Genomic DNA, 21,445 nt, shown 5'->3' with positions numbered 1-21,445 from the left:
AGCAGCCCCTTGCCTCCACCCCAACAGTTGTGCGGTGGTGAAGAGTAACCTCTGGGTCCTGGCCATGTGCCTTCTGGCCACTGCAAATATTAATCTTGTCCTGGCCAGAACCAGGATACTTATCAACTTAACAGCTGTATTCTAGGCTGAATGTTATTTTTTTTTTTTTTTATTAGTAATTGTAAGTGTTTTACAGGTTTGGAGTTTTTTTAATTGTTAACAACAAACAGGATTTTACCATTTGTTAATGAACTTTTGTTTTAGAAATGGAAAGCTACTGGAGTTTCTGCAGTGATTTTTGTATTAAAAGTTACTGAAGTTACTGCATTAAAGAAACATAGTAAAATTTAGTGTGTAGGTCCTGAATTCATGATCTCTAAAGTAGATTAATTTTTGATGCAGTGCAATGCAACAAGCGTGGCAATTTTTCTTAATAGAATTATGACATGTTTTACTTTTCTGTGATCCTTGATACAATAGAAACTTAAAACATCTTAAATGCAACACTTTTTTCTAAATTTCTGTTGCAAGCTCTTGTGATTTTTATAATTTGTCTTGGGGTTTAGTGGGAGGCACAGGGTAGGTGGTTAGGGTTTTTTCCCAGCTTTTTCATGGTTTTTAAACCAATAACTTTATTGGGGGGGGGGGGAAACAGAAAAAAAAAAAAAAAGGAAAGCATCCCTATGGAAACATCTGAATGATCTAAAATCAAGATAATGTGATTCTTGAATTAAAATATTTTCAAGTATATTTTTAGATTGGAAATTTGACATTAAGCACTGTTTGTGATACTCAGGAATTAAACAGTCTTATTTAATTACAGTCATAGCTGCTCTAAGTCTTGAAAGTTTTTTATTTAACTACTGTATGTAAGTACTCCAAATTTTTTTCCTTAATGTTGTATAACTACACTGGGTTACATTATCAAACATGAACTGTAAGGAAAGAGAAAGGACAGATGTACAGAGCTTGAGAACAAATAAAAAACAGTGGCATCCAGTAATAATTTTGCTCTCTATTTCCTTTCTGAAGAAACAGAAAGTCAGTTGAAACCTAAGAAGATGATTTTTGAACTGTGCCTTAGTGTAAAAATCACTCGTCCTAATTTTTTTTTTTAATGTATGGTGAGACTTTTCCAGGACTAACTGCTTTAAGAAACTATTGCGTGGTTAGACAAGCACGGCTTTTGCTTGCATGAAATATAAACAAGTTAATCATTAAGAAAGAGGGGTAGGCCTAGCCACGTGTAAAGGAAGGATCTAGGATATTTTTTGCACTAAACATGCTGCAGCTCGCACATTAGCAGCCTAATAATTCTCAAGATATATTTTTTTGTACATTTCTCCTTGTAGAATCAGATATTAATAAAAGTCCAGTTATAGTGAACATACCTCTCTCAAATGAATTTAACTCTTGTATGTTAGAACCCAGAACAGTGAAGTTACCACTCTGCCAGCCCAAGCTGACTAAAGGCGAGGTACCACATAAGCAGCACTGTGACAGTACAGCGGGTGTGATTTTTAATAAACATTTATATTGTAAAACTCCGTTTGTGGCTCTGCAAGACCATACCAATGCTAACACTTAATAGTATACAAGAACCTAACCATGCAAATATGTATTGATACAATGTAGACACTAATTTTATAGTTAAACATGTATACTTTTTTTTACTAAGTGCAGTAAATGACAAAACAGAAAGTAAACTATGCCTTAAAGCACAAGAGTTCTGTTTCTGTAACAGCTGACAGAATTTATGCCTGCAAAATAAAGACAGAATTCAATAATGATTATAGCTGTTGCTTGTTGAATTGTATAAGGTAGATTTTAGAAACACTAGCTGAGATTATAGCCCTATTGAGGCACATAGAGTGAAAAAGTAAAGAAGGGGAGAAATCTTGGGCTGGAGTTTCTGGAAGAAGAATATTGGGATTGAGAACACAAGCACAAGAAGGTGATTGAGATTTTCATCTAACGTTCATATGACAAACAATGAGGCCCTTTACAACATGAATAGCTGAAACTCATTTTGCCATGGAAGTGACAAGACTTGTACTAGGTCAGACCAAAGATCTGTTTGGCACAGTATCCAATTTATGGCAGTGCAATGGAGAATGGTCAGGACATGGTTCCAGAACAGATCATTTGCCAATAATGTAGTGATTATTTTTATCTTTTTTTCCAAAATTTTTTCACCCTCCAAAAATTTTTCAATTTATAAGTTTCCTGAGCTGGAGGTGATGTCTTTGTGTTTAATCATGCTTCATAGATGTCTCTGCCATTAACTTGATTTTTGAATGTGTTGGGAACCACAGCTTAGTTTCTACACTATGAAGAGCCACTTCAGGTTTCTTCCTTTTAATCAGGCATTTGCTAAATTCATTTGTGGTCCCTACTACTTGAATTCAGACACATTCAAACATAACCTCTTTGAGGCAGTCATCCTCTTTGCATCAAAGATTTAATAAAATGTGTTGATTTCCCCATAGCATTTTCTTTTCCAAGCTGAATAATCATATTTGAGTACTTTCTACAATGTCTTAGCTTTGTGCCAAAGAATTAGAATCAGAACGTTGCTCATGTTCTCACAAAAAGATAAAGAGTATAACTTCTGTGGTCTTTTTGTGTGATTTTTGGTTACCCTTTTTTTTTACTACCTCTGAAGACCAAAGTGAAAATTTTCATATGTTATCTGTGATAACAAGATGTGGGATATAATGGTCAACTCAAAGCTCATCTTTGTATATAATTATTTCTCTGCACCTGTTGTCCATGTCATTTTACATTCTATTTGCCCTGAGCTTATCTGAAATTCTTTCGGCCCCATAACTATTGGCATTAATTTTTCCCACTTCAGTATTCCTCTCCTTTTTTAAATCTTTGATGAGTATCTGGAACGAGAGTCCCTACATATGAGCCTTTGAAATTCTATGGGTGACCTCACCAATTTAAAAAAATTTTGATTAGTCTTCAGATTTTAAAAAAAATAAAAAAATTATAAGGCTATGTGGAAGGAAGATATGTGCTTCTTTGAGGTCATCTGGTCATGAACTTCTTCAGTGCAGAAACGGGGGAAGCCATAAACAAGAACACGAAGATACAGAGACCTGACTGACAAATGGTAAGGAAGTCAGGGATGAGACACAAATCAGTCATACTAACTGACGAGGAATGTTTATTTCAGTACGATTATCTGATCAAAGGTCTTGTCAAGTGAGATAATAAGAAAAGGTGGAAAGCCATAAATGTGGAGACACAAACTTGACAGTCAAAGATAACAATGATAAGGACAAGAAACAAACTGCCTCTCAATAAACCGCAGGGAGACTGGGACTTTGCACATGATAAGATGCAAACATGAGGGTCCATAATGTTGGAAATGGATCTGTGGAGCTATTCAAATTAATGAAGGAATGTGCAGGGGAAGGGCATCTAGAGGAACAGAGGAGAAAGTAAAGAATGGAGCATTAAATAGACCAGTCATGTTAGAAAAGGCAGTAGATACACTTGTCTGACTGATCCCTATCTCACTATCCCATGTGTATGTGTGTTGTAAGGATCAAGTGGCAACTACTGAGAGTCCTCTGTGAGTGGGTTTGGTACCAAGGTTACATTTTGGGATGTGGATGCCCATGGCTGCTGCTGGTGTTGGGGAGGTCTCAGTATCTGCTGCTGGAGTGGTTGGAGGTCTTAGCTGCCAGCTGCTGAGGTGGGAACAGTGCATGTCCTGAAAATCTTCTACTGGGAGGGACTGGTGTGGGTGAGGTGAGTGACGGGTTCAGCACCAATAGCTGGAGAGTGACCACATGTCATAGCTTGTGTGCATGGTGCTTGTTGCTGAGGGGGCCATTATCTTCCCCATAGTGGGTGTGCATGTCTCATTTCCTGGCAAACTTCAAGCTGGGCTTGCCAATGAGTAGCAGACGTCGGGTCATCAGGCAGGCAGGGATCCATCCTGTCATCCGTGGCAACTGTGAGTGTGGAGTGCCTGTGGGATGTGTGAGTGCAATATGTTTGCAGCAAGCATCAAGCTGAACTAGCCTGGAAATAGGCACTCCTGAGGCAGGTAAGGAAGGTGGGATCTGGGCAGGGGTACCGGGTGTGCGTGCATGTGCTTGGGCATTCAGGGAGTCTTGTGTGTGTCTGCACTAGTGACCTTTTGTCTCCGCCAGCCCAAGAGGAGGAGAGGACATGGCTGCCTGTACTCTATGCTGGAGCCAAGGGTGAGTCATGCATGTAGGTGCTGTTGAAGACTGTGCACCACAAACAGGAAGGCAGCAGCAGCCACGTCACTCTGCCTGGTAGGGACACGGGCTCCGGCAGCTGGGCAGGACAGGAGGGCTCCTGGAGCTGCAAAAAATGACAGGCCCTCCTAACACCCTTTAACAATTTTTAGCCATAAAAAGACTTTTCCCTCTTTGGTGGCTCATTTTGTTTAAAACTTTTTTTCATGAGGAAACTTATGGAATGTTTTCAGAAATACAAATAACTTGAAAATCAGCTGCATTCCCTCATTTTCATGTCTGCTGGCTCCTTGGGAAGTCTTCAGTAGTTCTCTGAGTCCTGACTTCTTTTTACAAAAATTATACTTTCCAATGCATCACATTTTCCAAATCTGTCTGCAATACTGTAGTTTTCACTATTTGCAAAATGCAGAGGCAAGGTCTGCAGTTTTATGGATTTTCATCAGAAGGATTTTCAAAAATTTTGAAAATTTTATCACCTCCAAGGTTATATGTGCATAGGAGGCTTAAGGAAAATATCCTCTTAACTCTACATGTTCTCTTCCTCCTCTTAGCCTTTAGAAAAAGGATTCTTTTTAACATCTATACTCTTTTGAAAATTAATGGTCAAACTCTTTTTTGGCCTGCCTTTCACGCTTAACGTGCCAAATTTTGTGATCCTTTATAATTTACTCACTTGAACACAACTGTTCCTTATTTTCATGGTTATAGGAATATAGGAATATTCCTCCTAGTTTATAACTGCTGCCCTTTTAATTCTGTCTAATCTTGGTGACTTCCTTCTGCCATTTCTCAGGCCATCCAGAGAAACATTAATATGCAAAGATGATCTGCTGCATCTCAAAGTGGTCTGCTTACATAGCCCTCTATCTATCCCTATAGCTGTCTTATCATTTTTACCACAATTTTAACCTTTTGAATTCTTTTTAGCAAGTTTTTGCTTTTATTTTAGTGTATTTTTAAGTTATTCCTTGGTTCTGGAATAACTTCTTGGAACCAAGTCAAAAGTTATTTCTTCTCCTGGAGGATATAAATACTGTATTATATAAATTGTATAGTATAGACACAATATTGTATATGCTCTGTATTATATATAATATATATAATATGTGATACCTATATATCTTATATATTTATTTGTAGAACAGGCTATACTACCTGTATTACCTATGTTTTTTATTTTTGAGGTTCCAATATTCATTCTCAAAGGTATGCTATTGTGGTTTGATGCTGGCCCAATGACAGGTACCCATGAAGCCATGTCAAACCAATACAGCTAAGGATAGATACATTCCTCTGTACAAGGGGAACAGAACACTGAGCTGGAGAATAATACTGAAGCTTCCTCAAGCATGCTACTTAAGCTCTGACTATCAAATCTGGTCTTGCCCTGCTATCTTTAGGTTGCTGTGCCTTATCAGAACGAGCCAGAAGACATTAATACACCTCCTTCCTTCTTACAAAGCTGCCCTATGCCACTTTTCTCATGTTTGGCTCAGGCTTTGCCGCAAGAAGCTCTTTCTTCTGTAGGTGTGATTGTCTGAATTGTTTTCCTAGTCAACATCACTGAGATGAAATAAGAATTTCTTCTTAGATAGCAAAGTATATCAACGCTATACATCGTCTATTTACTTGAGGTCCATTTCCTGGAACACAGACAGGCATCTTGGGTAGCTAGGCTAGGTAAGTGGCCTAGAGGATGGGGGCCTAGGTGAAGAAGGAGCTGTCATTAAATTTGTAGACCATGAGCAGTGCACAGAATCATAAACCTCTGCCCAGACACTACTCTGATGATGTGGGATGACTGAAGGAAGCACGCACTCAATTGAAAATACAATAATACAATATTTAAAAGTATAAACTCTAACAATTCAATATGGGGGGGGGGGGGGGGGGGGCAGGGTGAGTGGGTAATGACTCCACACAGTATTTCCACTACTAGCAGACAAAACTACATATGTGAAATTCAGTAACTATTGGAGCAATTAGCCTGAACTGAGACCCCTAGGAGGATGGGTAAAGTTGTACACATGCCTGATTTAGTTTTCTTGAAACTAGCCAAGGCAGCTACCTCTACAAAAACCGATGATGCACGGACCATGTATGTAAGAGGCACGTACCCTCACTAATACACAGATGATTGGTTTACATTTCCATACAAGCATAGCAACAACTTCCATGATCTATGGACATTAACTTACTCATAAATAAATGAGACATGTGCTTTTGAAGTCTTCAGCCAATTTTTGAAACGGTACCTTTATTTTCAAGCCTTGGAAAGAAACTTTTCCTCTAAAGTTCATGCCTGAAAATACAAGTGACAGGTGCACTTCTGTCGTGTCAGAATGTTTTCTCTTACAAAATACTGTGTGTTGGACTTAGGGACAACAGACTAATAGCATAGTGACATCTGCGTATAGTCGCCTTTTGCTATAGTGATGATTTGTGCTGTCACGACTATGAAAGAATCTCAGCAAACTGACTAATTGCTCGTAAGTGGCCATGACCTCGTTCAGATAAAATGCATGGGGGATGTCAACTGAAGGAAAGTTTATAACCAGAAATGCGTATTTCTCAGGGTGTTTTTTGACTGAATCATGAAAATGCCCCAACCCAGAACCAACATGCTTTCCCTCCCTCGGGAGACACACGCACGGCTGTCGGTGAGCACGTAAGAACACTTCGTCCTCCTCCAGCCCCGGGAGCCCGTGCCGGCTGCTGTGCACGAGACTGCTGCTCGAGGGCGGCCCGGCCGGCCCGGCGCTCAGCACGGGCGGCACGGACAGCTCCGCCAAGGGAAGTGCTTCCCGGCGAGGCCCGGGCGGGCGGCGATCGGCTTCAGGGCCGGCCGGCCGCCTCCCACCAGTGGCAACACCTCAGGGCTCTGCGCAGGGCACTGGCACAGACGGGCAGCGCACCCGGCTGCGGCCAGCGGCGGTTGGTGCGGGAGGATGGAAACCGCCCTGCCAGGTACGGCCCCGCCGGGTCCGGCCGCGCTCTCGCCGGATGCCGAAGTTGCCGCCGGGGCCAAGGGAAGTTGGCGACGCGCGACCCGTCCCGGCTGCCCTCGCCGGCACTCGACGCGGCCGCTCCGCCCGCACCCCCCCTCCTCGCGACCCGGGCACCGGCACCGCCCCCGCGGGTCGGCGCAGGCGTCGCCGCGGAGCCGGCGGGACGGCAGGGTGGGCGTGGGGTGCGGGCGGCCGCGGCAGAGCGGAGCGGGAAGCTGCCCGGCCGCCGCCGCCTCTCATGCCTTCACGGCAACAAAGAACGCGTTGAGCGGCGGGCGGAGGCGCCGGGCCCCTGGCTGTGCCCCGGCAGTGCCGGCGCGGAGGGCAACGGGAGACGATGGCGAGGAAGGGCGAAGCCTCCACACATCTCTACGGTGAGCGCGGGGTACGGCGGGGCGAGCGCCGGTGCTGGGGCGGGGGCGGCCGGCGCCTGCACTGCCCTCCGGCCTGTTTACAGCGCGGATCCGCCCGGTGGGCAGCGACGGCCAGAGGCAGACGGAGTTTGTTTCCCTTGGCGAATGTGGGGGCGCGGTGGCCGCGGGGTCCCCCGTCTCGGAGGTAGACCCCGGGACGCCGGAGCACCTGGCCCGGCCTGAAGCAAGCAGGACGATCGGTTCAGGGAAGGAGCCGGTGGGCGCAGAGATGGGGGCGGGCAGACCTGGAGCTTCCGCCGCCGCCCCCGCCGCGGGAGCAGGTGCGTTGTGGCCGCTTTGTCCGTGTTCTGGGGCACAGAGGGGCCTGGCGGCAGGTGCGGGGGCCGGATCGGGCCGAGACGAGCCGAGGCGACTCGACTGTGGGATTCCTGAAGCGTTGTGCGGGGCCGGGGGGTGCCCGGAGCGGTGTGCGGAGGTGGCGCCCGCTGAGCGGTGGTACCTGTGGGCTGCTGGTGCTCGGGGCGCGTGCAGCTGGAGCTTCCCGCTGGTCCTGCTAACCGGCGCTGCGGGAAGGTCACCGGGGGCAGAACTTCATCTGGGTGTTCGAGCTTTGCTTTAATTGTTCCTTGGAAGGCGATGCATTTGCGATGGAGGCACGGGGTTTGCAAAGCTGCTTAGCCTGTTTGAAGGTGTCGCTACAAAGCCGATTTCCTCTTCCCAGTGTGCGCGAGATTTCCATGGCAAAACAAACGTGCAGAATAAGCAAACCCCCTTCGGACAGGTCTACTGCTCCAGGAGCCTTGAAGGCCTCCAGTAATGAGCCGAGTTACGCAAAAGGGTAAACGTGGTTTGGTAAAGCAGACTTTGCCTCGGTACCACAGGCATGCTTTGTGACATGTTTACACCTTGGAAAAATCTGTTTTTTAATTCACTGCCATGGTCTGAAGCTTGATCTGTCTAAAGGAAAATCCATGGATCTGTCTAAAGGAAAATTTTTAGCTTCCTTCGAAAAAGGGAAATGAAGAAAAAAAAGGCTTTAGGGAGGGATGACAAGCCACAGAGCTAAGGTAAAATAAAAATTGGTGAGTCTGAAATCATTTACCTTCTGAGAGAACCTTTTTATACTCCTATGGAATTCAAATAACTTTGCAGGTTACTGGAGAGAGTGTGTAGGCCTAAGATCATAGATACTCAACACCGATGGCAGAAAGAGTGGAAGTATTATTGTGAAAGGAGAGCGCACAGTATTCAGGAAGGGAAAAATAGCTTTTGAATATAGTTCAGTAAGTTCTATGTATGCTTCCTCATTTACTGTTTGTTAGCAAGAAGACTCTAGTAAAGTCATGATGAGCAATACCAAGTGTTTTATTGTCGTAATTCAGTAGCCTTTTAAACTTCATTTTGAAAGCATGTTAGATGGGTAAGAAAGGATGAATCTTTTTATTCACCTTTAGGGAGGAAGGCAGTGTTCTGAAGAATTGTAGAATTTTTGCTATTTGAGCTGTTTCATCAATGTGTTTACTTCCTTTTAGTTCAGTTACATGTATGGATATTAATAGTGGTAATGTTTCTTGTGCTACTACATTTGCAGAAATCCTGAGCAATTACTCTTGTGTTGGGAAGCAAAGTTCTTTCTCTTGTTAGATCGCATAATGATAAGGACTTATAAAACGGAAAGTGCTGTATTTTCAAATTGAGCATATGTAATATGGTTTGTCTTTTAAATTAGGTTGCTGTAATAGTTATTCTCTTGACTTTGTTGTCTTTGCCAGCAACTGGTTATTTATTAGCCTGCAGGTATATTTTTCAGAGGAATAGATGCCCTAAACTTCTTTCCTTGGAATCTCAAGGATTCCTCACAGCATTTACGAATGACAAAGGCAAATTCTTCTCAAATTTTTTAAACTTGTGTCATCAGTCTGATTCTTTAGAAGAGGTTAATCCAGTGCATGGTTTATGATTGGGGTCTTTATTTTTTAAGGGAAGCAGTATTTTTCTTTCTAGGACTGCAGTATTAAATGCCATCATGTGACTGTTGAATGTTGAAATTACCTTTTACTTCATTGTAGAATCAGTGATTGTCCCATAATCAGTTTCCTGTAGCAGTGAACTGTAGTTCCATTACACTGAAGGCCAAAGGGATGATAACATTTTTAACAAAAACTTTTATCACTATTTTAAGAAACATTGAGAAGGCCCAATTTATTATTTCCAACTCAAATTCATCTAGCTTTTTTATATCTGCGTGTTTAGATCTTCTTTAGGAAGAACTACTTACCTGTGATTTCTTTTGCCAGTAATGAATGCAACCAAAACTTGAGTTTATAATTGTGATTTCCTAGTTACTGCTGTGAAGTGATCATGTTAGGTTTCTCCTAAGAAGAATTCTATTTGTTTATGTTCCCAAGTCGGGGAAGTTCTGTTTCACTTGGGAGAGCTTTTGAGAACTGTGACACTTAATATCAAGATGTCATTCTTGTCACTTGACCTGTATTTACCATTCCTAATTTCCTCCAGTTATGCATATGTGCCATGCAGGAAGGGCTTCCTCAAACTGAGGAAAATAGGCTATTTAGCCACAGCAGTGTCATACGATGTGGAAGCTATTGGCTGTGGCACTACTGCAGATAAATCTTCCCTAGGTCCTGCTGGTAAATTCTTGTGCGTGTGGTATGTAATTCATTTTGCCTTCTGAGGTTCAAATTTCATACCAGTGGGGTAGGTTCATTTTAAAAAGGAAACTATTTAACGTTTTATTAACAATTTAATGTACTCAGAAGTGTTTGAAGTAGTGAAATGCAGATTCGGATGGCTTTCTTCTCTGCCATAAATTGGGTCCACTTCATCTGCGCTTTGCAGTGCACGTTTTAGGTGGGATAAATCATTTACTCTTTGAGCAGATCTGCTGAACCTGGTTACAGAGCTTCAGACACACCTGATTTTGCCAACATCCTAGTTTTAAATAAAGCAATTCACTGTGGAATAAATTTGTGAGGCTGTGCAAAAAAACAGAGAAAGAATTTTAAACATTTTGTAATATGTTCCCTGTTGTTTTTCACTGAAGACAGGTCTTTTTGAGTGAAAACTTTCAGCATACTGCCTCATTTTTTGTCTGGTTCTGTGGTAATGTCCTCCACAACATCCTTCTCCCAAGAGTTACAGTCAGTGGTTTAGTATCCAAGTGGGAACCAGTAATGAGTGGTGTTTGTACTGAAACTGGTGCTATTAGTATGTACATCAACAAAATAAACAAGGTCAAGTGCACCCTCAGCACAGCTGCAGATGACACCAAGGTGTGTGATTCGGTTGATACAGTAAAAGGAAGGGATGCCATTCAGGGGGCCATGACAGGCTTGAGGATCTGCAGGCTGCTTGAAGTCAAGCAAATCCAAGTACAAGGTCCTGCACCTGGGTTAGGTGATCCCCATTATCAGCATAAGCTGGGGGATGAACGGTTTGAGACCAATGCTGCAGAAGAAGGACTTTGGGTACTGATGGATGAAAAAGTGACTGTGGCCTGGCAGTGTGCATCTGCAACCCAAAAAGCAAGTTGTGTCCTGGGCTGCGTGAAAAGAAGTGGGACACCAGGTTGAGGGAGGTAATTCTGCCCCTCTACTCCACTCTAGTGAGACCCCCACTGAAGGTACTGCATCTGTCTCCAGCGTTTCCAACACAAACAATATAGGGATCTTGGAGCAGGTCCATAGGAGGGCCACAATGATGATTAGCAGGCTGAAGCACCTTCCTATGAGGAAAGGCCAAGAGAGTTGAAATTTTTCAGCTTTTTGATATGTATAAAGGGGATTTGTAAGAAAGATGGAGAAAGATTTCATTTCTTTTTAACCCCTCTGGGGTTTTTGGGGGGTTTTTTTGGTGTTTTGTTTTGTTTTCGGTTTTTTTTCCCTTTTTGTTTCCTCCAACGTTTCTATTGACAGGACAAGGGGCAATGTTTTTTAACTGAAAGAGGATTTTGGTTGAACATAAGGAAGAAATTTTTTATCACAAGGGTAATCAGGTGCTGAAACAGGTTGCCCAGTGAAGCTGTGGCTGCACCATCTAAGTGTCTAAGGCTAGGCTGAATGGGACTCTGAAAAACCTGGTCTAGTGGAAGGTGTCCATGCCCATGGCATAGGGTAGGAATGAGATGAGCTCTCAGATCCCTTTCAACCCAAACCATTTTGTGATTCTGTGAAAATAGGAAGAGTACTGCATACCAGAGATGGTTTGGTCAGTATAGGCAATAAAACTGGTAGGATTTAGGTAATACAATTTTTCCTCACCTAGTGGTCTAGCGCATCTTTGTAAGTGGCTCTTTCTTGAGCCAAATTAATTACTGCATTTTCCAGTCCAGTTAAGATTCTAGAGTATCTGAAAGTGTAAAGGTTCTACATTTGTTATCCTTTAGCACTTGAGTGTTGCACATCTTTTTAACTTATTGACTTAAGCTGAGCCGTTCTTGGTAGTAAAGTATTGGCTCATGGACAAGGATGATACAATCAGAACATCTATAAGTAAGGAGATTAATGGAACTGTTATGCATAGTTATACACTATTGAATGAGTTACGTATAACTGTCACTGAACATTATCTAGAAAGAGTTTAATAAGCTAGACTTCTTGTTGACTAGTTAAACTTGGTTATATCTTTTAAGAAGCAGGATACTAATACATAGTTGAGGGGAAATTCTCTCTACTACCATCCCAAGCATGTATAGTATATCATCATCCAATCTTGCATCTCTGATTCTGAAAGTCTCTCCTATTGTACCAGGCCTGTATTTCTCTACGCCGTATCCTTATATTAGAGTCATAAATATCTCATTCTGCACAGGGTAATTGGTCGTTACTGTTACATAATAAGCAAAAATAAAATAATTTGGCCACAATTTTCTTCTGGTCAGAGATAAAAATGCTGTTACAGTTAAACACACAGAAATGTGGAGGTGATTTAGTAATTCAGTAATTGATCTTCACTTGGATATGAGAAAATCTGTTTGCTCTGAATTCACTGCTGAAGTGTAAAGGCACATCACATTCACAGTTGTTTAACTGTGTTTATTTGTGTTTCCTGTTGCTAGTATCTGGCTCAGAGGCAGTCAGATTTACAAAATCTGCTAATGCGATTCCTTAGCATCTGGGTATTATGTCAGAGAGTCAGTGTGCCATTACTGTCTAATAATCTAATAAAATAATACAGAAGCATCTAGCAGGATAGTGTATATTACATTAACTTAGGACTATTAAAGCACGTAAGTGAAAGAGCTTTCCTGTGAGGTTAGGAACAAGATGTGTTTCATGAAATAAAACTCTGATTTGTTTAATACAGGGAAGATAAATACCCAAATTTATTAACAACCTTACTTTGTTACAGCGAAGGCTAAGAAAAATGGGATGTCTGTGCACTGTGCAACATATAAGTGAACCTGGACATTTGGATTTCCATATGTGGAACTTGTTCTGATTCATTTGGGACTTAGAAGAAGGTGCTTCAGTCAGAGGTTGAGAAAACAGTGAAGAAGTACCCAAGAAATCCTGAAAGTAGACTAACTGAATAACATTTCAAAGTTCTTTCCAACTTTATTTTCTGTGAGCACTTACTTGGGAGGCGGTGTGATACGCAGGACTCAATTCCATGAAGATGGTGTGTGAAAGTGGTGACAAGTCTAGTAAGTAACTATGGGGGAAAAAAGTTTATAATAAGCCCGTGTTTTATTTTTTGCTAGGACTACAGGGAATAAATGCCTGGCAGCTGTTAGATTTAAGTGGATGTCTTAGATATCTAAGTATTCTTAGGCGACAGATCCCAACAGTGACTGAGTATAATTTTGGACAAAAGATCCATGCAACTTAAAGTTTGTGTGAATGTTTCAGCTTTTTTCTTTCCTTTTCCTATTATTCAGTCTAAATTTGTTGGTACCAAGTTTTTGTGATACTGGAATTCCAGTCTCTGGAATTCACTTCTCTCCGGGTATAGATATAAATAGCTTTATACCTGCCGTTCCGAATAATAGAGCTGACATCCATATGAAACATCAAGAGTTTTTTCTTATCCCATTCATCTCCTGTGGCACTTTGCAGCAGCTGGGATGCTATAAACACCCAGAAATAAAAGTAGCCAGGAGGGAATCTCTTTCGCTTGTAGCATAATTCCACAGTGTCTACTGCTAATGTAGAAATTCAATGCTGTCCACATGCCCATCCAAAATATGGACAACTTTTCATGGGCAAAGATGGGATACATCTGGTTGTTCCTTCTAGCTAAGGGATATTTGCATTTTTCCAGCCTCATTCCACATAAATGAAATCATCCTTTCCCTCTTAGGTTCTGCTGAAGAGATTTGCAGCAAGTGACTGTACTCCTTGAAGGCACTCTGTTGAGCAGTCACTTTGAAGTCAAGGGTCTTCTGTTTTACTAAAACCTGGAATGGTGTCTTTGATTGACCTCTGATGACTGCCAAGAAAAGGAACTTTTGCCTAAAGCGATCCTCTCCCTAAAGAGGCCACTGATTAGGGTTCCTAAAAGATGTTTGGTGGGTTACTTCTCCAGCAGGAAGTTCCATGCTTGAGCCTGCTTTTAACCAGTAGATATCTGTTAAAATATATGATTTAGTATGTACTTGTGATGCGATGAGGGTGGGAACCCATTTGTACTTTAGGAGTATGTTTCACCTGAAAGAGAAGATCTAACACGAGTGGGCTGGGATACCACATAATTATCTCTTCTCCACAGCTCTTTGTATATAGAAGAAAGTGAGTATCTATTGCATGCAGATCATCTAGACTTGTACAAGCTGATGTGCTGTGAAATTTGGTAGCTGAATTAGTATCCTTTATAATCAGTGTACTTTGAAATAAATGAATATGCAAAATAATACCTCTGGTATTTATTATAAAGGATTATTTGTAGTGGATATTACATTAAAATTATCTGGGTTTTTCATCATTGTTATTTTTCTATAAGAGTTATAATTTCTTGGATATGATCAGGTTGATAAAAACTAGCTGAGTGTAGCAAAATAGAACTTTTATTTTTACATCCCCCTCTGGTCTTCCCCCATCCCCCACCCCCAGTAGAATGATAAATTATTCCTGTACTGTTGCTTTATTCTGTCAGACAAAAGGCAATGAGCTGTATCTGTGAATACGCCTTTTTGTTGGTTTCAGTACAGTGCAATATCTGTGCTAGCATCTAGGCAACTGCTAACAGGGAAATGATGTGCCCTGTGACCAATACTCTTGAACTTTATAATATTTACCCCCATAAGTAATTTAAAGGTTTGTGTAGGTTTTTTGAGATAATAAAGTTCTTTCATACATATGTATATAGGTGTGTGTGTGTGTGTGTATTTAAGTGAATATGTATATAATACGTACATATATATATTTCTAACAGAATTATTATGACTAGGAATACATCATTTCATTTGGAAAGCAAGTAACATAATGTTACATTATATTGTATTTCTAGTTACTCAGTTCATGCAGAGCAGATCATTGCTAATTTATGCTGATAGAGTCTTCACAAATGACTTAAATGTTGTGGCAAGAGCCGTGTAACACCAGTCCACAAGCTTGAGGTTAGCTACCATTTTGATCTCCAGTCTGAGGGAAAACAACCATCTTGGCAGCTGTTTGGAAGCTTATTTTGGAATTGTAGAGAAGATAATAAAGAGAGCTCAGCTACTGCAAACTTGGCTTTTTCTTCTAATCCTTTTATAATGAAAGGTTTTCCTTTCAACTGAGGGAATCAAAAATCTGTAGGTAGTGGTTTGGGATACTGACAAGTAGAATAGGAAGAGAAATCAGTGAAAGTTTCTTAACAAAGTGAAAGTAACTCCAAATCAAGTGAATCTGTAAGTGGGGATGGTAAACAAATAAACAAGTGCACTAGAATTCTATGCCAATGACTATCAATTAAGTTGTATAGTACACGTGGAAATGTGGCTCTTCAAGCAGAAAAAAATAAACCCCCCAACTGCCAAGAGCTTTTTTCCAAGACTCTTCCCTGTTACGTACACTGTAAGAATAAGATACATGAGAAAACCTACAAATGTTTATTTATGCTCTGTCTCACTCAAAGGTGTAAGAAAAATGTAGTGAGAAAGGATGGCATGGTAAAGGAACAATGTAGGGAAGTTTCTTTTTTTCCCCACAGAGTGACTACTGAGGGATGTGAATGGTCAATTAATGTATTTTTGGTCACCTGTTTTTTGACTTGTTTGAAGCTGTTGTTCAGTTAGTAGGATCAGTTAATGATAATATTACATTCAACATAGGAATTAAAGTTCATTAGATTTGACTAGTCGTAGTCAAATCTATGGGCTTGCGTTAAATTGTGTTGTCTAACCATTTTCTGTCATACTTTAAGGCAAAGTATCACAGTTTCATGTCTGTACCAAAGATTATCTTTAAAAGGCATCCTGCAGTGAATTTGCTTTAAAGTGTTGAATTTGCCTGTATTGATTTTGCCTTTAAAATAATAAGTTGTAGTTGCCCAACCAAATAAGGGCAACTGAATGACAGTGGTCCTTAACACAGACTGCTATACATTTGGAAAGATTCTCTTGTTTATGGGTAAAGTTCTGCTTGTAGCCTGCATAATAAATGAAACTGAAAGAGGAAGCGGATTCTGTTCTCGTTGTGTGACCCCAAGAGCCTTTCTGGAGCACCTGTGGAAGGGTAAGACTATAGTCTGTATAGCTGTGCTTTATCTGACCTTTCGAACGTGCTTGCGCTGTCTTGGCCTGTCTGCTCATCCTGTCAAGCAGGCCTGATGAGCACTTGCAAACTCTAGCTAGCTGGGCACTATCTTAAAACATGTTTTCCTGATGTTAGGGCATTTTAACTTTGATATCAGTCATGATTAGTGTAATAAAAGGCAAAGCCATACGTGTCTTCATTCCCTTGCTATGGTCTTGCACATGATTTCCACTTAACACAGGAATTGGTTTACTCTTTACCCATGTTCTTACCTTTTCTTTTCCAAAGATAGATGCAAGCTAAATATTTGATTAGAAGGTTAAATTATGTTACTTACATTTTTTTGGGCTATGTTACATTTGATGACAGCTACGTATTGTTTTTCTCTGCTGCTTTGGCTGCACTACAAAAGCTGTGGTAAGTTACACTGTAGTTACTCACAGTTTCCTCCTGACCATTTGACACAATCCCTCAACCAAATGCTGCTAATGTTACTAATGTAGATGCTTCTATAAATAATTGTGAGGTTGCATCCCTGCGAGGACAAAGTTGATGCAAATGATTAGTACAGGTGTCAAGTTCTTGTACTGTAGCTGTTGTCATTACAGGCATCTATGTGTCTGGCATCTGGACTATCTGCTTTGTCTTTCATTATTGTCTGTTTCTCTCTGTTCTGTCAATCTGTCTTTTTGTTACAAAATACACTTTTAATTTATCACATGCTTCTTCATTGTTGTCCTCTGTTTTAGAGGAATTTTGTGATTTTTTCTTTCGTATCTCACTCTGTTGGTTTCAATTCTGCAAAATAAATTTGAGCATAAAGCAAGGAATCTGAAGCTTTCCTCTGTGTTACATTTGCAGCATATTTCACCATCAGAACGTTTTTTTAAAGGTAATTGCAGATTTCCAAAACATAATCATATTTAGAACACAAGATTTCTCTCTGGAGGAGTTTGTACTTGACTTCCAGCTGTGAATCCTCTGTAATGCATGATGGACCCCTGTAGAAAACCTGCCCCTTTTTTTGGCAAAACCTCAGTAGTGATAAACATTGATCAAGAGGTTGTTGGAGGTGATTTTGTTCATTTGTTTTTCAGCTTTCATAGAACTAGATAGAAAGCACTTTGCAGCAGATTTTCTATACAGCTGAAAGTTGTTTGCAAATCTTTTCCAAATCTTCTGCTGAGTTACTGTGCTGCATCTGTAATAAAAGACATTTTGGCCATGAGAAAGTCTTCCTCTGGAAGTACTAAATAAGAAGAATGTGACCATGTACTATCACATTAGAAAAATATGAGGAAACATTTATTTGGTAAAGGAAGCCTCTTGTTTGTTAATGACTTGTGTGTTGCACAAGATGGGAGACTTGCGGAATGTGTGAGAAGTTGTTCATGCTTCAGAACCTTTTTCCAGTAGCACTCAAAGCAATTGTAAATGCAATTGTATTGATACTGTGACAGAATGTCAGAGTATCCCAGAAATAATACGTCTTAATACCTAACGCAAGCTCTGTTTGGCTTGATGTCTTTATTCCTGGTGCTGCACTGTGCCAATAGAAGTGGAAACACTTCTATTCTGGGAATACCAGTAGGATGGAATGTGCACTGTGGGACAGTTTTTTGCTCGAATTCTCTTGTGGGTGGGAAGTATTTAAAGAGTGGGGGGCCAATCCACTGCCATCTTTTTTTTTCCTTAAGTCTGAATGATGGCTTTTATATGTTCTGTGAAGACATATCGTTGCTCCAGTGTTCCAGCACAAGCTGTATAACAAAGTAGGGCTTAGCAGCATAGGTATCCAAATCACAGTGAGGGAAAGGGGGACCATGTCTTGGCATAAAATAATCGGCAAGCACGTAGTTAAAAGTGTTTTGCAAGACTATAGAGTCACTGGCAAACTGATTTAATTTTCAGATTTTTAGGGCAGTAATCCACAGCTCAAGCAATTTTTTACTTTTTTTTTCCTAGCCCGTAGTGAAGCAGGAAGAGAGACTGAGGGTAATTGCTGGCATATCTAAAAAAGCCTGGGATTGAAAAACATTGGCTTCCATCCTTAGAATACAACAGTAATTTGGAACATCCTTCTAGCATGAGACTAGGTCAGTCTTTGTGTCCTAGTATTCCCAACTTGTCCCATTTAATCTATATTAATCCTTTCAGTTTTTAAATAAGCTTTGATTAGGTTTACTGATTGAGATCTCTCACAAAAGCTACTCTAAGAAGAAAACCATTTGTTAGCCTTCATTTTGTCTGTTAATTTGTCCTTCAGTCAAATTCCGTATTGCATTTCCTAAAGCATTCAGGATATATATATACTGTCATCTCATTCTGCATTTTACCAGTACATGCTCATTGTCTTTAGGGTTCTGTCTTTGTTGTAAACATTCAGGAATCATTTAATTAGTGTATTATCCAGAAATCAAAATCAAGTAAAAACATATTGTAACTATCAAATTATCATTTATGCACAGTTTGCTACAGTTATAGCTTGATGTAAATGGATTCAGTGGATGGGAGTGTACTGGTAGTTAGAAAATGTTTTGGTGCATTAAAAGAAATTATTGCTGATGGTTAAGATTCAAGAAACAACTCTTTATAAGTCATAATAGGAATTGTATCTTGAAAGCGTGCTAGCATTTGAACGTCTTTCAGTTCACAGTGTTCTAAATTACAAAATTGCTGTCCTTTAGATTCAAAATTTTGATTCAGAAATTGATTTTTTGAATAGTTTATTCCATTTTGCAGCTGTCAGGATAACCAAAGTCCAATTTTAACTTAATGCCTTTAGGTTGCCTATTAAATGCAACTTGTAGTCGACTTGTCTTTTGTAAAGGATGTTTGGATAATTTGCTGCTGTTCTTGGATACCTGATCAATCTTTTAAACTCTCCCACACTTACACTACAGCCTGTTCTTCAATTTACCCCTCTGCATCATCTTGTTCCTGTTTCCCTTGCTTATCTGATTATTTCCATTTCCACTTGCTTTCCACTCTAATTTTTTCATTCCTTCCTTTTTTTCCCCTCCAGAAGATTTCTTTTATTCCACTTAATCATTAATCAAGCCCCACTAATTGCAGTTTAGATGGACATCTGGTATTGTGTCTTTTAAACTGAAGAACAAATATTGCTGTTGCTGCATTGACAGGGAAATAAGTCTGGGAAGCAGAAAACATTAGCATTCTAAAACATTTGATCAGTCCTTTTTTAATAACCAACCAAAGAAAAAAAACTCACAATCCTGCCATCCTGGAAGCAGCACTCAGAAAAAAAAAAAGACACTGCTATTGTACAGACCACATATTTTCTTGGCAATACCATAAGTCTTATTTAGGTGATTGGGGATTCTGAATAGGCAAACATTCAGAAAAGCTCTACTGGTGTAAAAGTCCCAACAGAGTGGTTTGTGTATGGGGATGCTCTGGCTAAGAGGCCCGGGAAGGTCCTGAATAAGGTGTTGGTTGGTTTGGGTTTTTTTGTGTGTGTTTGCTTTTATTGGGTTTTTGGTGGTCTTTTTTGTTTTGTTTTTTGTTTGTTTTGTTGGTTTTTTTCTGTACTCTGGGTTTGGAAACCAAGCCTCTCCCACTAGGTAAGTGTATCTGTAAACTAGTCCTGTTTTCCTCTTGGCTTACTGACAGTGATTTCAACTTTTAAATTACTGTCCATGTGGTCTGCTTGTAATCGGATCCCTTAAGCCTTCTTCTTTACATTTTTTTTTACGCCCCTAGTTCACTTTATAGATCTGTCTTTTCACCTTAGGTGAGCCCAAACTGGGTTACTAGAGGAGAGAAGACCTTCCAGAAAATAGTAAAAGGACAGTCAAAAAATTTCTGATACTTATATTTGGCATCAGTTTCTCTAGCATAAGGTCTGCTGCTTAAAACAGGAGAGAAATTCAAGATTTCTTCCTATTTTCAGTGCATATGTTTGCAGCTTTTCTTGGAATTTCTGTAGTAATTGCCACACAAATTTAGGTTGCTCTTTAAGAACTCCATCTGTCTTATAGAAAAACAAATGAGAAGATACTATTTAGAAGCAGGAGAGAAAGATGAAGTTTCTGAGCCGTTATTTCAGACTAGTTCGTCTCATTCAGCTTACAGGAAAGACTTAACCTAGGCCCTTTCCTATGGAACCCACAGATATACCTGTCTTTTTAATTGAGCGAGTTAAAAAAGATTTGCAAGATTCAGAATCTCAACTTTCAAATTTGTAATGCTGAATTACACCCAGGAAAGGAATGTAAATCAAAATGAGTATTTTTCTCCTAGTATCATAAACAGTCCTTTTTCTGACATTTCCTTTTATTAATCTCTCTGTCAACACAGGGTTGTTTCTACAAAACATCTCTTTTTTTCAAATTAGTTTTTGGTTACCTTACATAACTTACAATATTGTTGGAATGTTAGAATGTTGGAATTTCACTCTTCACAGTTATTTTCTGTGGTAGGCTTCCAAACAGATTGCCTTTTGACTGGCAAAATATTTTAGGGGTCATGAAGAGCTGATTTTTTTTTAATGGGCGATGGTGCAGTGTAAATGACACCAATTCAGGGGAGACTAGACAAATATTACTGCTCACTGAGATATTTAATTAGTGCTAAGCATTCTAAGGTATAGAGAACAGATTTTGTATGCAGTAGTCCCTTTATTTGGTTGGTCTTTACATCCTTTCTTAGGCAGTTAAGATTTAGAATTTTGGACCAGTTTTCCACATTAAAAACGTATAAAACTTTTTTATCTCTAAGGGTGAACATAATGGAAACCTGTCATTCAGGGGCAATCCCATTTCATATATGGCAGCAGAATGGTAGTAAAAATGTGGTTAGGAAGAGAAGAGAGAATAATTTGGGATTCAGGATGGAGAATTACTTAAGAATGTGAACTAGGAAAGGAGGGTTGAAGGACATTGACAGAACAGAAGGAAACAGATTACAGGACTCAGAACATTGGAGGTCACAGATTATGGAAATAGCATTTATGAATCCTTGAACATGTTCTACTTATTTTTTAGCAAGAGGAATTCCATGAAGATCTCCCTATCATGAATGGATTGCTCTCTTAGCAGAACAGTCACTTCTGCTCAACTGGAAAGGATGTAGCTTGATAGCTAAATATAGGTGAC

At 40.2% G+C, this 21,445-nt stretch overlaps 1 protein-coding gene across 3 annotated transcripts in view; it reads left to right on the top strand.

The window, feature by feature from the left end:
- The first annotated feature begins 7,074 nt into the window (after positions 1–7,074).
- SLC44A5 (solute carrier family 44 member 5) overlaps positions 7,075–21,445 on the top strand; it is a 67,697-nt gene continuing 53,326 nt past the window's right edge. For 2 of the 3 annotated variants that reach the window (XM_058843383.1, XM_058843379.1), the window contains exon 1: positions 7,259–7,629. In XM_058843383.1, the coding sequence (XP_058699366.1) occupies positions 7,593–7,629 (37 nt within the window). In that variant the 5' untranslated portion in view covers positions 7,259–7,592. Of the gene's footprint in view, positions 7,215–7,258; positions 7,630–21,445 lie in introns of those variants that run through there. The other variant, XM_058843382.1, reaches the window with a different exon arrangement.

Source organism: Poecile atricapillus, chromosome 7 (genome assembly GCF_030490865.1).
Source record: "Poecile atricapillus isolate bPoeAtr1 chromosome 7, bPoeAtr1.hap1, whole genome shotgun sequence".
NCBI classification, from domain to species: domain Eukaryota; kingdom Metazoa; phylum Chordata; class Aves; order Passeriformes; family Paridae; genus Poecile; species Poecile atricapillus.
The sequence above is the reverse complement of the archived record's forward strand: the minus strand, read 5'-3'. Positions and strand labels throughout refer to the sequence as shown.